The following is a 17,658-nucleotide window of genomic DNA, read 5'->3' as shown; positions in this document are numbered from 1 at the left end:
AACTTTCCCTCGTGTTGAACCACATTTGTTTGTCTGTGTTGCTAAATTTTTAACCTCATTTAAAGAGAGAAACTAGGCCGTTCAAGAACATCATGATGAGACTAAATTATAACTGCATTTATGTTAAGGACAGATAGAAAGGCTTGATATCAAATTACTGGCTATTTTAGTACTAATTACTATTAAAAGTAGACGAGGGACCCTAAATTATCTAAAAGCTCTAAAGGGGCCAAGGGCATTCATAGTCCTAAGTTGCTTTTGGTTTCAAAAAAGCAATTTGTATTAGCTTAGCTAAAGGTTCTCTGTGAATAGAGACATTAACACTCTCCTCTCCCCTTCATAGGTTTGAACGTTGCCAAGGTTAATGTCACAAAACGCTGCCATCTCTTTGTTCAACAGACCTGTTCCTACAGCTCTATAGTGACTGGAATTTGTTCTTTTTTTGCCTCAGGTTCGAATAAAATTGTATTTTATGTGAAGTGTTAGAGTTGGCAACACAATAATTTGACGGTATAAGCGGAGTTGAGTACATAATAGAACTTATAATAGAACTTGACATGTACTTACGTTTTAAAACAGGGATCTCCTGACATAAGATGAGTACTGATGATAACCTGTAAACCCCAAAAATATTACATTTATCAGGAGTGACTTGCCTTGGATTTACGCTAACAGAGCAGCATCAGCGCAAGCAAGCTGAAATTGAGTCATTTGACACATGATATTCGCATGATAACTACAAATATATTATTGGGAAATTATCCATCAAATAATTTGCTCCGAAAGTAGGTCTTGGTGACACATGAAATAAATATGTAGACAGAGTGACATTTTCAAAACAAAATGAGAATGTTTAGATGACATGCAATCAATAACAGTTTCAATACCCGAACATTAAATATTCTGGTTGTGCAAGGCCATGTAAACTGCAGGTCATTTTGTATCACGATAATGATATACCGCGATATATCTTCAGTTGTTCGATAAATAAATTATTCAACACACTTTGACTAGTCTGCGATTGGCTGGCAACCGATTCAGGGTGTCCCCCGCCTACTGCCCGAAGACAGCTGGGATAGGCTCCAGCACCCCCCGCGACCCTAGTGAGGATCAAGCGGCTTGGAAGATGAATGACTTTGACTAATTTCCTTTGCTCACTTTATCTTGAAGTGATGTTAAACAGACCTTTATAAAATGAGAAATGCATCCAGTAGTGCTGCAATCTAAATACACACCACTATATTTTTTCATTTGATTTTTACAGGAACAATTTAACATCACGCATGTCACAGACGGGCTTCTGTCTTGTGCGTGCAGTCCATGCAGTCCGACAGACTGAGTTGAGTGACAAGAGTTGGAGCGCCTTGCCACTACAGTATTCCCCTCCGTCACTGCCAAGTCCCGGTCGGAGCACTAAAACGTGCACTCGCGATATGGCGACAGTTTGAAACTTTAAGTCGTACAATTTGTAATTTTCCTTCACCCAACTCATTTGTAATTTTCATTGTCAGATTTAATTTTGCACCATACGTTTATTGTGTGATGACTAGAGCTGTCCGATTGTCCATATTTTGAATGTGTCCAAATCCCCATAGAAAACAAATAGTGCACTCAAAATTACCCACAATGCGCTTGAGGTCACTCAACATGTTACTATAGACCACAACGTATTGCGAGCAGGAAAACAAAACGATGCAAGTGATGGTTTGCTCATATGTGGCTTGAACATGAAAGCTACACAGTAATTTTTACACCATGGGAATAATAAATTCATTTGATTTAATTAGAAATATGTAGGGCCGGTGGATGACTGGTTAGCGCGTCAACCTCACAGTGCAGAGGTACCCGGTTCGATTCCAACTCGGCTTTCTGTGTGGCCTGTGCAGGTTTTCTCCGGGTACTCTGGTTTCCACCCACATTCCAAAGCCAGGCATTGCAGGCTGATTGAAATCTCTAAATTGTCCCTAGGTGTGAGTGTGAGCGCGAGTGGTTGTTCGTCTCTGTGAGCCCTGCGATTGATTGGCTGGCAAACGGTTCAGGGTGTCCCCTGCCTACTGCCCAAAGAGAGCTGGGGTAGGCTCTAGCACGCCCCGCGACCCTTGTGAGGACGAAGCAGATCAGAAAATGGATGGATAGCAATATGTACTACAAAGGAAATAAAATTGAGTTTAAAATATATATTTTTTAAAAATTCACAATAAATTGTATGAGACAGTGCCGGTGCGTCATGACAGGTACAGTTGTCACATGATATCCGCTGAGGAGCACATAGTCAGCTGGCAGTCTGAATCGCCAAACATACTGAGGGAACTATGTAGGCTACTATATCGTGCGGGACTACAGTATACAGCATAGTCAATGTGGGGTTAGAGGATAAGGGTGGACATTGGGACAAAGCCCATGTATTATGAGTCACTTCTCTGTGTTATTGTTCAGTTTGCCACCTGGTGGCATATGAATGGTGAGTGAACGTTTTTGCCACTCAAGTCATGCTACCTCTGTCGATTTTATTTCTCACAATTTTCTGTAGGTGATAATGCAGGCGTCAAATGACGACAGACTCGATATGAGAAAAGTGACATGGAAGAACCGTATCTATCATTTTCGCAATCTATATCGTCATGTTGTCTCGCTCTAATTGGGTCATATAAACACTTTTCGGAATACCTCAATTGAAAGGAACATTGGGTTGTATTCAGTGCATGTTCTATCCGCAAAAAAATCATGGTCTTTTGAGTACAGGAAGTACTTGTATGTGCGGGCATGCAACCCATTGGAAATATACAAGCAGAAATAAACAAACAAGGTGAAACTCTGATGCGGCACACTTTTGGAGTGAGGAGGAAAGCAAGGACTTTATTACTGTCGTGGTATTGGGGAAAGATGAATATAATGTATTTTATTAACAGCAGAAAGTAAGAAGCGAAAATGACATTGCTTTGCGTCAAACGTTGGCAGTGAATCAGGTTTTAGATTGTGATGTTCCAATTGACGGCCCGGTAGTCCAGTGGTTAGCACGTCGGCTTCACAGTGCAGAGGTACCAGGTTCGATTCCAGCTCCGGCCTCCCTGTGTGGAGTTTGCATGTTCTCCCCGGGCCTGCGTGGGTTTTCTCCGGGTACTCCGGTTTCCTCCCACATTCCAAAAATATGCACGGCAGGCTGATTGAACACTCTGAATTGTCCCTAGGTGTGAGTGTGAGCGTGGATGGTTGTTCGTCTCTGTGTGCCCTGCGATTGGTTGGCAACCGATTCAGGGTGTCCCCCGCCTACTGCCCGGAGACAGCTGGGATAGGCTCCAGCACCCCCCGCGACCCTAGTGAGGATCAAGCGGTCAGGAAGATGAATGAATGAATGAATGAATGTTCCAATTGATCACAATTACCATGTACAGTATATGAGAGTAGTTCTGAGTGCTTGCTTACCCAGGTAAACGGGTGATTCTGAATGTTTTAGAAACCAGCATTTTAACCGTAACCAGAAAATTGACAGCATGTATACATAATCAATGATCCATTGTCCTGTTGAAGTCCAACAAGACAGCCGTAGCGTACCAACGTTACCTTAAGAATGGAGTTATCCTGCCGAGTATTTTTGGTATCGTAACCCTCAAGCAGACATCTCCGGGTTGTGCTTCCTGAGCCGGCAAACTCTGATAAATTCAGATCTGCAAAGCCAAGCTGTAGAAAAACCATGACAGGTTTATTTTTGTGATAACATTGCTATGAAATAGAGAAGGTCAGAAAAGAGCTGAAGACCAAGAACGTTCACCATGTTAAATAAGTCGATATGCTTTTACTGACCATATGAATCAAGCATGTATTGTATTGTATTGTATATGCCATACCACTTGTATGATTTGTGTTATTTGTGTTCGCGTTGTAATGGTTTGGGTACTTGGCACATTTTTTTTTTAATGCTAAAATGCTGACAAATCCCAAATTACAGTGTGTGTTTCTTTTTTTTGGACAAAGCTCAATTATTAAAAATTCAGTTTGCAAATGTACATGTAAAATTCACCACATATATTTTGGGGGGCAATATAAATAAGAACGGCCCCCCCGATCAGAACTCGAGTGGTGTTTTGTTATTGGACTTCTGTGCTCGTCACGGACTGTCCATAACGAACACCTTGTTCAAACATAAGGGTGTCCACGTGTGCACTTGGCACCAGGACACCCTAGGCCGTAGTTCGATGATCGACCTTGTGGTCGTGTCATCGGATTTGCGGCCGCATGTTCTGGACACTCGGGTTAAGAGAGGGGCGGAGCTGTCAACTGATCACCACCTGGTGGTGAGTAGGCTCCGATGGTGGGGGAAGATGCCGGTCCGTCCTGGCAGACCCAAACGTATTGTGAGGGTTTGTTGGGAGCGTCTGGCGGAATCCCCTGTCAGAAGGAGTTTCAACTCCCACCTCCGACAGAGCTTTTCCCATGTTCCGGGGGAGACGGGGGACATTGAGTCCGAGTGGACCATGTTCCGTGCCTCTATTGTTGAGGCGGCCAATCTGAGTTGTGGCCGTAAGGTGGTTGGTGCCTGTCGTGGCGGCAACCCTCGTACTCGCTGGTGGACACCAGCAGTAAGGGATGCCGTCAAGCTGAAGAAGGAGTCCTATCGAGCCCTTATGGCCTGTGGGACCCCAGAGGCAGCTGACGGGTACCGACTGGCCAAGCGGAACGCAGCTTCGGTGGTCGCCGAGGCAAAAACCCGAGCATGGGAAGAGTTCGGTGAGGCCATGGAAGCCGACTTCCGGACGGCTTCGAGGAAATTCTGGTCCACCATCCGACGTCTCAGGAGGGGGAAGCAGTGCACCACGAACACTGTGTACAGTGGGGATGGGGCGCTGCTGACTTCGACTCGGGACGTTGTGAACCGGTGGGCAGAGTACTTCGAAGACCTCCTCAACTCCACCAACATGCCTTCCTTGGAGGAAGCAGAGCCTGGGGACTCTGAGGTGGGCTCTCCTATCTCTGTGGTTGAAGTCACCGATGTGGTTAAAAAGCTCCTCGGTGGCAAGGCCCCAGGGGTGGATGAGATCCGCCCAGAGTTCCTCAAGGTTCTGGATGTTGTGGGGCTGTCCTGGTTGACACGCCTCTGCAACATCGCGTGGTCAACGGGGAGAGTGCCTCTGGATTGGCAGACCGGGGTGGTAGTCCCTCTTTTTAAAAAGGGGGACCGGAGGGTGTGTTCCAACTACAGAGGGATCACACTCCTCAGCCTCCCTGGTAAGGTCTATTCAGGGGTGCTGGAGAGGAGGGTCCGTCAGGAAGTCGAGCCTCAGATTGAGGAGGAGCAGTGTGGTTTTCGTCCCGGCCGTGGAACAGTGGACCAGCTCTACACCCTTAGCAGGGTTCTCGAGGGTATGTGGGAATTCGCCCAACCAGTCTACATGTGTTTTGTGGACTTGGAGAAGGCGTTTGACCGTGTCCCTCGGGGAGTTCTGTGGGGGGTGCTTCGTGGGTATGGAGTACCGAACCCCCTGATACGGGCTGTTCGGTCACTATACCACCGATGTCAGAGTTTGGTCCGCATTGCCGGCAGTAAGTCGGAATCGTTTCCAGTGAGGGCAGGACTCCGCCAAGGCTGCCCTTTGTCACCGATTCTGTTCATAACCTTCATGGACAGAATCTCTAGGCGCAGCCGAAGCGTTGAGGGGGTCCGTTTTGGTGGCCTCAGTATTGCATCCCTGCTTTTTGCAGATGATGTGGTGCTGTTGGCTCCTTCAAACAGGGCTCTCCAACTCTCACTGGAGCGTTTCGCAGCCGAGTGTGAAGCGGTTGGGATGAAAATCAGCACCTCCAAATCTGAAACCATGGTCCTCAGTCGGAAAAGGGTGGAGCGCCCCCTCCAGGTCGGGGGGGAGATCTTGCCCCAAGTGGAGGAGTTTAAGTATCTTGGGGTCTTGTTCACGAGTGAGGGCAGGAGGGAGCGAGAGATCGACAGGCGGATCGGTGCAGCGTCTGCTGTGATGCGGACGTTGTATCGGTCTGTCGTGGTGAAGAAGGAGCTGAGCCAAAGGGCGAAGCTCTCAATTTACCGGTCGATCTACGTTCCAACCCTCATCTATGGTCACGAGCTATGGGTCGTGACCGAAAGAACGAGATCCCGGATACAAGCGGCCGAAATGAGTTTTCTCCGCAGGGTGTCCGGGCTCTCCCTTAGAGATAAGGTGAGAAGCTCGGTCATCCGGGAGGGGCTCCGAGTCGAGCCGTTTCTCCTCCACATCGAGAGGAGCCAGATGAGGTGGCTTGGGCATCTGATTCGGATGCCTCCTGAACGCCTCCCTGGTGAGGTGTTCCGGGCATGTCCCACCGGGAGGAGACCCCGAGGAAGACCCAGGACACGCTGGAGAGACTATGTCACCCAGCTGGCCTGGGAACGCCTCGGGATCCCCCGGGGAGAGCTGGAAGAAGTAGCTAGGGAGAGGGAAGTCTGGGCTTCCCTGCTAAAGCTGTTGCCCCCGCGACCCGGCCCCGGATAAGCGGTAGAAGATGGATGGATGGATGGATGGATGGATGGATATAAATAAGAAACCACTGAACTAAAATGAAGTGAATGCACAATTGGGCACACCCTCTTTAAAATGGACATAGGAATGTGTCTGGAACTAATCAAGCACACCGATTATCATATTGCTTTGTGCTTTGTTTTTCTTAAGAACCATATTTGCATGCCGATCACCCAAACCAGACAGTTAGATCTAAAGGTTCAATAAGTGCCATGCTGATACATTCTCTCACAAAAATAGGGAATAATATACATAAAGCGAAATAAGTATTGGTTTTACCTTTGCATATGCTTTCCCGCCCTTCAGCTCCTACACAAACAGAAACATATATTTCAAATATGTTCATGTTGTGTCCACATACATACAGCTGCTGTCTCAGAAAATAATTTTTATGTAGAGCTATACATTTTCATTATCACGGGCCTTGCAAAGTACAAGTACACTGAGAGAAATTGTGTGTCATTTCATGTTTTTGAGTGAGTTACACATTAGTTCCACTCAAGAGCCACATTTTCCCAAACAATCGTGCTGACTTGTTTTCCACAGACTCGGCTTCAAGCTACTCTGTTGATAAACATGGGAGTGATGCAATGAACCAATGACGCAATGAAAAGTAATAAAAATATCACAATGACTAATGCCTACATTGCAATGTGTATTAGTTAAAACAACAACAAAAACTCCATCTGAAGTCTCCATTGCTGTTAGCAGTCCAATTCATCAGTCAGCTACATAACAATGAAGTAAATTGTGCAACTAACTAGGGATGGGCGTTTGACAAAAACGATTCTTGATCAAAATCTGTATTGAAGAATGACAAAAACAGCGATGTTGAAGTGATTTGCCAAAGTCTACTGTACGAGTCCATATGTGGTGTTCCATAAATGAGATATATAAAGTGATCACAAACACCTTTTAAAAATGAGAGAGCAGCTATGCCTCCATTCATAATATACCTTTCTGACTGATACACGACACACACAGGGGTCCAGTACACCAGTCCCAACGTTGGCACTCATTTTACAGGGGAAAGAGAACCTCTTCCTCCATCGCACACTATTGGCCTGGACTGCCTCCCTGTGAGAGAAAACCACAAAGATGTAAATTATTGAGTCAAATTCAGAGTAGAAGTTAAATGCGTATTATTCCTCTCTGACTATTCCCTATACTATTCTTCGATTTTATATACCGTACATAGGTAGAACATAAAAATACAGGAAGGCCAGAGGCGACAGTAGAACCCTGAACCGCAGAACTGTGAAGCAGGCATGCTAAACGATGTATGTTTGTAATTAATATTCAATAGCATAGTTAAATGAGAGAGTATGGAAATTGCTTTTTCTTGAAATGTTTAGGATCCATCCATCCATTTTTTAGCTTATCCGGGGAAGCCAAGGCTTCACTATTTCTGGTCACTTTGTCCATTTCTTCCCAGGTGTGATGCCCGCAACACCTCATCGAAAGCATCCAGGAGGCACCCTAACCAGGTGGCCAAGCCACTTCATCTGGGTCCTCTTGATGTGGAAAATGCAGTGGCTCGACTCCAAGTCCCTCCCGGATGACAGATCTTCTCATCCCATTTCTTAGGGAGGAAACTAATTTCGGCCGGTGAAGGGTGGATCGACCAGTAAATTCAGGCATGTCACCGATCCACCTGACGAACTCCCGCTCCATTCTTCCTTCACTCATCAACAATATGGTTGAATTCCTCCAATTGGGGCAGGATCTCATCGCTAAGCTTGAGAGGGGCAATGCTAATATGTGTAGAAAAATCTTGCGAGACTGAATCTCTGCTTGGGTCGTTTAGTGTTAAGATTGCATGTTTGCCTTGTGAATACCTTCCCAGGACCTGGAAGTTCTCCTACATTCCAAAAATGTGCATTTCAGATTCACTCAGGAGTTGAAATTTCCCACACATGTGAATGTGAGTATGAATGTTTGACGAATGATCAGTTCAGGGTGTTCCCCAATTCCTGCCCCAACTAAACTAGAACAGAGTCCAGCTTCCATTAAGACCCGAACAGGATGAAAGACAGGAAAATGGATGGATGTCTGTATTAATGAAAACACCAATTACCAAAAGTATCCACTGCGTTAAAAGAAAAAGATTTTCATCTGTTGCATTGACATGAGCGTCTGCTTCCCTGAATTCATGACATCTGAAATGCTAAGGTGGAACTTCATATAATTTGAATCTCGCTATTATGTCATCACACATGTCTCAAGTCACAGTCTAAAATGACCAGATTATGGTAACATGCAGCTTTTGTATTTATCACTAAAAGAGATTCACTCTGCATCATTTGCATAATCATCCTTGTAATCATATTTACTGGTCGCTTTATTTTTCTTGATGTCTCTACGCATCATTTGAACGGCACTAGTTGTTCAGTACTACGCTGTATTTACATTCCTAAAAGGCTGTACTTGGTGTATGTGCTGACTCATAAATGTTCTTTTTCTTTGAACTGCTTGTTGCTGAACCTCTAGTGTGGCTCAAACTACAGGAGACAAATTCATTGTGTGTTTTTTACATACCTGGTAAATAAAGACAATACTTATTCTGAGATAAGCTAATTATTTACCATTTGATATTCATGCCTTGATTAACCATAGAGTCGATTGAAGAGGACTGCAAGAATTGCTTTTTCAACCAATGACTGGGGGTTAAACAGGGAACAATGTGTAGCCAACTCTCTGTCAATAGATGAGAAAGAAAACCTGCAGTGAAAGAAAACGGTCTGCATGTGTGGGCAGCAAGATGATACCCGGCATGGCTTCTCTCACATGCAACCTTGCCCACGCACCACACTGAATCCCCTTCTGTCAGTTTACAGTATTCGGATCCATTCATTTTCGAATAACTGCATAGTGTTGACCATTCAGAGTAAATGGGAGAAATGTGGCATAGGTTTACATGTAACACTTATTAAAAGCAAACATAAAGGCTCACGTTGGAAATTGGAAGAAGGCTGCTTTTACATGAAATAAAAAGCAGCAGATGTACGAGTGTTTATCCCGAGGATGATAAATGTGACAAAGTCACATAGAGAACTCCCAGCCAGCTGGGCACTGTGTGCTTGGGGAATTCAGGCTTGTTAACATGTACATGCTGCAGCTCACAACACTTCTTGGCACGCTGGAATCCAATGTTCAGTGTGCGTAAGCTCGGTTTTGAGGTTGGCCAAGACATATCTGTACCCAAATATATTGAGTAGTTTGCTTCTCTTTTTCTCTTTCCATTTGCAGTTTTGTTAATTCAAAGAAAATGCTAATTCTACAAATCGGATAGGAAGTTCATGTGCACATATTTCAAAGATCAGAAGTATCAACACTGTTTTAGGGCAGAGATAAAAAGCAGTTTCTCAAAAACAAACCATACCAGAAGAAACAAAAAGCTCATAAACCAACAATTTGATAAACAAACATATTACGGATGTGAATCTCAGCACTGAGGACGATTCGATACACATCTCGATCCCACTGCCAGCGATGCGATACTTAAACGATACATGGAATTTTCTGGCGATACGATGCGATACGTTTCACCGTCGTCACGATGCGATACGATGCGATACACATTAAGTTCAAATCAATGCGATCTGATATGATACAATGCAATTTGTTGCAATATTGTGGAATTAAACATGATGCAAATGAGCAAAGAAAAAAAGCTTTTAAAAAGATGGAATTCAGTATGGTATTACAAAAAGGATACCACTTTATTCCTTATAAACAGTAGAACTTGTAAAACAACTTATTTAAGCCCTTTCACAATTGGGTTTTGTGCAGAGAAAATGTAAACAATTTGGCACCTGAGACTGACAGCTGTTGCTATAGTGTAAACACAAACAGACTATTCTCACTGAGTGTCTTATATGAAATATATATATATATATATATATATATATGAATCTATAGCGCAAGATGTCCACCCATCCACTGTAAGTGCAACTCTTTGCGCACTGTTCAGCGACACAGTAATCTCACTTCTCACTTTGTTGTACACATCGGGAATATGTTTGTAAGTGAACACAGACCTGTCTGGTATTTTATACCTGGGTTCCAAAACGTGCACGAGCTGTCTGAAACCCTCGTTGTCCACCACGCTAAGGCTGGAGGTCTTTGCATATGAAATAAGCAGTGGCCTTAGTTATAGCCATTGCGCGGTCACAGTGAGTTGCAAGGGGACTCCCAAAATAAGAGGCAATTTTTTTCTGATCCTGACCTGGTTTACCAAGAGTTTCTCCGGTGTCCGACGAGGAACTGGGCGGGGAAGCGGGGGAGCGGGAGGGAAACTTGTCGGTGATCTGGTGCCATCGTTTTAAGTGGGTCTGCATATATGTGGTGCTGCCGTTGTATGGCTTCTTAGTGCGACATTCCTTGCAAATTACGGAGGTTATATCAAGCGTTCCGTCTTTCTTTTCGATGCCGTAGTATATCCAAACATAAGATTTGAATGTTGCGGCTGCATTAAATATAGTAGTTTCCTTGCTGCTGCTTGCGCTAACTTCCATAATGTTTCGCTAGTTGTGTACTGGACTGTATGTGACGCACGGCTACCGTCCGTATTCAACACAAAACGCAAAGCAATGATGGTGCATTCATTGCGCCTAGGAAAGGGCAAATATATGACGTTTAACATGACTAAAACGGCGCTTGAATCGGATTTTACCGATACCATCAATGCATCGTGATGAATCGCGATTTCACCCGTCAATCGCGTCGTACCCAGTGAATGAGACGATGCACTCGGATCGCGCACGTGCGCATCGATGTATCGATTAATATCGATTATTTTCCACACCCTTAAAACATATGTGTAAAGAAACCGGGTTTGATGACCCAGCGCATCAGACTGCAAAGTGATGAAAAAGTCGGTAACATAGCGTATGCATAAGTAGTCCCTAGCCCAGTAAAATATGCCGCCAAAATAAGCCTCAGCTCCTGATGTACTTTCTGATTTTTAGTTGTCAGTTTCAAATTTATGGCCGAACCAGGTTTTTCATACAAATAATTACTGAGGTTGTATGATGATGAAGTTTGTTCTCATCTCTCACATCCTTGTTTTTAATCAATCCTGCAACATTTGGTAGTGCCACTGCCCACCACAAAATCCTGAAAAGTCCATGATGCTTGCTTCATTATTCTCGGCAGCACGCCTGTACCAGCACAGATTTTGATTGGGAGGAATGTCGGCGACATTGACTGTCGTTGCTGGACAGACCTGGGGCGCTTGTGTTTTTGCGCCTGTAATGGGCAACATTTTTCACAACCCTGTTTTGTTCAGTGGATATGTCGGCGCTGTTGGACAGTCGGCGTTGGTGCGGCTGGATGGATGGCTGCTGAAGTTGAGGATGAGGAGAGAGGAGCGTTGGCGCAGAGCACCGATGCTATTTGGAACCGAGAGTCGCCGCTTGGAATTTAAATTGATTTCCATGGGACAGGAGAAGTGAACCAATCTCTTTTTTCGTCAATGGATGCTACAGCTTCTTGTTGACTTTGAAACTTAGCTTGTAGCCGACGTGTGCACATTTTGAGCATGACGTCTCTGATCCACTGGTTAAAGGACACTTTGATTCTCTCCTCTTTCATCTCAAACTGCTTCAAACAACAAAGCGTGTGACGGAAAAGTGGTTAGGACTGCACGACTGTCCGTGTTTTATGTTATGCATTGTGTTTATTATTACTTTATGTTAACTGTTTTGTTAAGCGCTTTGTTACAGCTGCCGCTGTTGTGAAAGCGCTATATAAATCAGCATGTATTGTATTGTATTATCTAGCTGTTTTAAACTACACACCATATATCAAAGTAAACATTATAGCTTTGCATACCTCTACCTACAGTGGTCTGCAATTGGCTGGCGACCAGTTCAGAGTGTACTCTGCTTCGCGCCCAAAGACAGCGGGGATAGATTCCAGCATGCACGAGGCCCTACTGAGGATATGTGATGAACTAGTCCAGTGTGTTAAGTGAATGGCCCTTTCCTCTTTATGTGGCCCTTGGAAGAAAAAGCTTGAACAATGCGTTAACACTTTTAATGAACATTACGATGAATTTCTCAGGGTGTTATTTTTAACCACTCTTAATATCAAACCTATGACTTGAATTTACGTGATACTAATTTACTATTTTGTTGTTTCATTCACCCGATTATCACTTCACTGAAGTTCTGTTAGCTGTGGCTCTCAGCATGAGGGCGTTCGTCAAACACGGCATCTGTTAACTTCTACACGTGACCTCCTTTGCAAAATATCATCTTAAGTGCTGTACTGAGACAACTACTGATTTGTTTGAACAATTTTATTGCCCAAATTTGAGTCTGTAGAAGAAGAACCATGTTGAAATCCTAGAATGAATGGGCAACGCACGTCTTGACCTGGCAATACTTGCCCATTGTAAGTGTGTGTGGGGAGGAGATGGGGGTGGGGGGGATACTGTCAATATACCAAAGGTCCCAAATGCACTCTCGTCGATGAAACCAAGGTTGAACTTTTTAGCCTTCTCAGCACCAAACCCTTAAGTTGTCAGAAGAGCAAAGAATCCCCTCAACTGAGTGCAATATTGTTGTAGAGCAGGCTGACATCAAATGAGTCATCAAAATCCCCAAATCGTCCGAGTCATTTCTGCCAGTATACAAATTTAGCAAAAGCAAAACCCACGAGATGCTGTCAGCCTGGCTCTTGAGATCAATGTCTTTCTCTAATTACGGGTAACGGTGTGCCAGAGAGGAGAGTAAGAGTGGCCAACTACAACAGCTCCCAGGCCCCCAACAGCTCCCCTTTAAATCTTGTACAAATACTATATAAAACACAAACTGCACTTGGAAGATAATTGAACCCACAGTCGCTATTGATCACTGGCAACGCCCCAGTTGTCGGACAAGGGTTAGATTCTTCTGCATCATGCTGTCCAGACACCGTGCAAGAAATTATGGCAGTGCAATCTGATTTGATGCCTAATAAATTCCACTCTCTTCTATTGGTGCCATGACAACCTGATACACAGTATCTGTAAATGGCAATGGTATGAGACACACCGTAAAAAATGTAAGTATTTGTTTTGTTGTTGAATCGTTTTATTTAATGATTGTTAGCATTCAATAAATAATAATGGTACAGTATTAACAATTAAAACAGACTCTTGGCTAAGTATGGCCCGGCCACATCCGCCCTGCCCCCAGTGTCTGATCGCCCCCCCCCCCCCCCCCCAGTGACCATGATGTCATTGTAAAACATAAAATATTTGGTGGGATTTTTTTTAAGTTTATCTTTTTTTTAATTATTATTTTATGTGCACACGGGTGGACGCGAGTACAAGCCAGGTCATGAGAAAAAGCTATGACTTGTGCCTGAAGTGCTGCCGACTGCGCAACGTTTTGCCTATACAGTATTTAGATTATTTGGATGTGTAATGTAATTGTGAAGCATTCTGAATTGCATTTTTTTAATATAATACTGTACACAAATTTCCATTTAATGTATGTACTGGGGCGGCCCGGTAGTCCAGTGGTTAGCACGTCGACTTCACAGTGCAGAGGTTCAATTCCAGCTCCGGCCTCCCTGCGTGGAGTTTGCATGTTCTCCCCGGGCCTGCGTGGGTTTTCTCCAGGTACTCCGGTTTCCTCCCACATTCCAAAAACATGTGTGGCAGGCTGAATGGACACTTTACATCAGGGGTGCCCATTAGTTAGATCCTGATCTACCGGTAGATCTAAGACAGGTCCCACCCAAGTAGATCCGAGGAGTGTCGAGGAGAAAAAAAAAACCCAACCATTTGTGTGTCTTTGTACATGTTAGTAATATATATTTTTTGTGTTCATGTACGCTGCACCCTAATCATCCTATAAGTCTCATTTTCACACACAAAAAGAACAAAATTAAAAAATAAAATAAAGCAGGAAAATCTTGAATTGATGGTGGCGCGTGAGTACGGCACCGGAAGTTGTTTGCGCTCAGCAGTCTGCAATTGCAGCTTCTAATCAGAGGTGTTGCGCTCTGTCTTTTATCGTCATTATTCTCATTTAGAGTTTGCTTCGTGTACAATTCACCGAGGGCACGGGCAAAGAATAGGAATCTCGGAGGGCCCAGGGAAGCACTTTAAAACTGTACGTGTGAGCTACGATAGTTAACAGGCTGCAAAAGTGCATCGCATGCCTCAGTTTCAGGCTGTTTCTCATCATGGCGTTCATGTGTGCGTGTGTGTGCACGTGTGCGCACGTGCCGGTAAGGGTAGATCCCGGGAGGTTAGTTGATCGAAAAGTAGATCTTCGGTCCAAAAAGTTTGGGCACCCCTGCTCTACATTGTCCCTAGGTGTGAGTGTGGGCGTGGATGGTTGTTTGTTTCTGTGTGCCCTGCGATTGGCTGGCAATCAGGGTGAAAGCGATTCAGGGTGTCCCCCGCCTACTGCCCGAAGACACCTGGGATAGGCACCAGCACCCCCCACGATCAAGCGGTTCGGAAAATGGATGGATGGATGGATGTATGTACTGGCTGCCGGCACGGTGGTCGACCGGTTAGCACGTCCACCTCACAGTACACAGGTGCGGGGTTCGATTCTGACTCTGACCTTCCCGTGTGGATTTCCAAAAACATGCATGGCATGTTGAATGGACGCTCTAATTTGTCCCTAGGGGGGATTGGGAGCGCGGATAGTTGTTCGTCGATGTGTGCCCTGCGTTTGGCTGGCAACCAGTTGAGTAATAATATTATAGTTCCCACTTAGCAATATATTTGGGAGTCCTGAGTTGGAACGGGTAATTTGAGTTAGTAGTTGGCGCACAAAATTAATGAAATAATTGTTAGTGTCAAAAAATAATTTTATGGCCCCTGACAATTTTCTTTAAAATACATATTTCCTAATTTTAAAATGCATGCCATTTCTACACAGTAGTAATATATTTAAACAAGATTATGATTTTACTAAATATCAAATATAATATCGACAAAGTTGAGGTTCGCATGTTGGCGTTACCCGTGGTAAGTGTTCCAGTTTTTTATGTGACCCCCTTGCAAAATTAATTGCCCACCTCTGAATTAAACCATGAGGTTGTTACGTTACTTTTGACATTTGGTGTACAAAATGAACTACTATTTCCTGTATGCAACAATAAACCCCTAAAAAAATAATTATTGTCATATTAAATTTGCTCTGGTTAGTTTTGCTGCAGTTTGGCAGACAGGAGAGGGTTGACCTGTCAACATTTTACATCGCACTTATATAACCTTTACCAACATCTTCGTGATGGTTACTTACTTAAGCCTCACGGTTTAAGGTGCATTTCGGCAGGAAACCGCTTCGTTTAGACTACCAGACGAGTTGGTATCGTAAGCCTTTGAGCTAATTGGGACAAGTCGAGGTGGTGTAAATAATCGCAGGTCTATTTAGCGCTGTAAAGCAGAATTACGCCAAATACCTCACCTCGAAGACTCCTCGGAGAATCCGCCGTCCAGGAGTCTCACTTTACAGAAGATGACTCCATTGACAAATGGAACAGACGAGAGCTCGTCCAGCTCAAAATCCACTTTAAATTTGAATTTCTTCTTTTTCATCATCATTAAATCCATACACGGGCTCGACAGTGTTGAGACGGTTGTTTAACGTCGCCTGCCGTCCATTGTGGGGAGCCAACCAACGTACATGTATTCGAGGAGGATGGGGAAGCTGCTGAGACAGTGGGCTAAACGTTGCACACCAAGCGCTTCCCATTGACCTTCAAAATAAAATACTCAAATGGGCTCCGCGTGCGATCATCTGTCGTGCGGTCAGATCATATTTTTAACTGAACACAATATTTATATAAATGTTACTTCTGATTGATAATTAACGCACATCGAATCTTTTAAAATATATGATGCCTGGAAAGACTGCACATACCTTACAGGAAAATCTGAAAGTCACTTTTGTTCATAGATGATTGATTTCATATTTTGTACAATGAATTAATCAAAATGCAATGCTTAGAGCTAAAATGAGCATCAAAATAATGTTAAAGTACACTGTACTGTAGATAATACATTACACACATACAAAAACAGCAGTGGATTGATAAAATTGCTTAATGTACCCCAGAGGTAATATTTTAAAATAGCTATATATATATATATATATATATATATATATATATATATATATATATATATATATATATATATATATATATATATATATATATATATATATATCTCCTCATCTCACCCCTCGGGTGGTGTCCGTCCCTCATTCAGCTCGGGTCCTCTACCAGAGGCCAGGAAGCTTGAGGGTTCTGCGCAGTATCCTTGCTGTTCCCAGCACTGCACATTTCTGGACTGAGATGTCCGATGTTGATCTGTTGCAACCACTCATCTAGTTTGGGGGTCACTGCCCCGAGTGCTCCGACCACCACAGGCACGACTGTCACCTTTACCTTCCAGGCTCTCTCCAGCTCCTCTCTGAGCCCTTGGTATTTCTCGAGTTTCTCGTGTTCCTTCATTCTGATGTTTCCATCACTTGGGACCGCTACATCCACTACCACGGCTTTCCTCTGCCCTTTATCTATGATCACGATATCTGGTTGGTTCGCCATTACCATCTTGTCAGTCTGGATCTGGAGGTCCCACAGGATCTTCGCTCTGTCATTCTCCACCACCTTCGGAGGCGTTTCCCATTTTGACCTTGGGGTTTCCAGTCCATACTCCGCACAGATGTTTCGGTAGACTATGCCAGCCACCTGGTTATGGCGTTCCATGTAGGCTTTCCCTGCCAGCATCTTACACCCTGCAGTTACGTGTTGGATCGTCTCAGGTGCCTCTTTGCACAACCTACACCTTGGGTCTTGTCTGGTGTGGTATATCTGGACCTCAATGGCTCTGGTGCTCAGGGCCTGCTCCTGAGCAGCCAGGATGATTGCCTCTGTGCTGTCCTTCAGGCCAGCCCTCTCGAGCCACTGATAGGACTACTTGAGATCGGCCACTTCAGTTATGGTCCGGTTGTACATCCCGTGTAGGGGCTTGTCCTCCCATGATGGCCCCTCTTCCAGCGCCTCATCTTCTGTTCCCCAGTGCTGCATTCACAATTTCTATGAGACTTTCAGATGGTACTTCACATAGCCGTTTTAATCGGTTTCTAGGTTGCCCAGCTTTCATTCTCGCCATGATCTTAGCTTTCAGGTC

At 44.3% G+C, this 17,658-nt stretch overlaps 2 protein-coding genes across 4 annotated transcripts in view; one reads left to right on the top strand and one right to left on the bottom strand.

The window, feature by feature from the left end:
* Window positions 1-6,524, top strand: part of LOC127605718 (uncharacterized) — a 64,794-nt gene extending 58,270 nt beyond the window's left edge. Inside the window, exon 2 of the mRNA XM_052073504.1 lies at window positions 6,291-6,524. Within this exon, the coding sequence (XP_051929464.1) occupies window positions 6,291-6,479 (189 nt within the window). The 3' untranslated portion in view covers window positions 6,480-6,524. The remainder of the gene's footprint in view (window positions 1-6,290) is intronic.
* The window catches only part of LOC127605697 (protein FAM102B-like), a 32,102-nt gene extending 15,902 nt beyond the window's left edge, over window positions 1-16,200 (bottom strand). The window contains exons 1-5 of one of the 3 annotated variants that reach the window (XM_052073469.1): window positions 15,929-16,200; window positions 7,463-7,583; window positions 6,786-6,815; window positions 3,562-3,678; window positions 568-614 (exon numbers count right to left, since the gene is read on the bottom strand). In XM_052073469.1, coding sequence (XP_051929429.1) covers window positions 568-614; window positions 3,562-3,678; window positions 6,786-6,815; window positions 7,463-7,583; window positions 15,929-16,074 — 461 coding nt within the window. In that variant the 5' untranslated portion in view covers window positions 16,075-16,200. Of the gene's footprint in view, window positions 1-567; window positions 615-3,561; window positions 3,679-6,785; window positions 6,816-7,462; window positions 7,584-15,923 lie in introns of all 3 variants that reach the window. The other 2 variants (XM_052073468.1, XM_052073470.1) reach the window with 2 other exon arrangements.
* Window positions 16,201-17,658: the final 1,458 nt, after the last annotated feature.

Source organism: Hippocampus zosterae, chromosome 8 (genome assembly GCF_025434085.1).
Source record: "Hippocampus zosterae strain Florida chromosome 8, ASM2543408v3, whole genome shotgun sequence".
In the NCBI taxonomy this organism is placed as follows: domain Eukaryota; kingdom Metazoa; phylum Chordata; class Actinopteri; order Syngnathiformes; family Syngnathidae; genus Hippocampus; species Hippocampus zosterae.
This window is presented reverse-complemented; position numbering and strand designations above follow the sequence as displayed.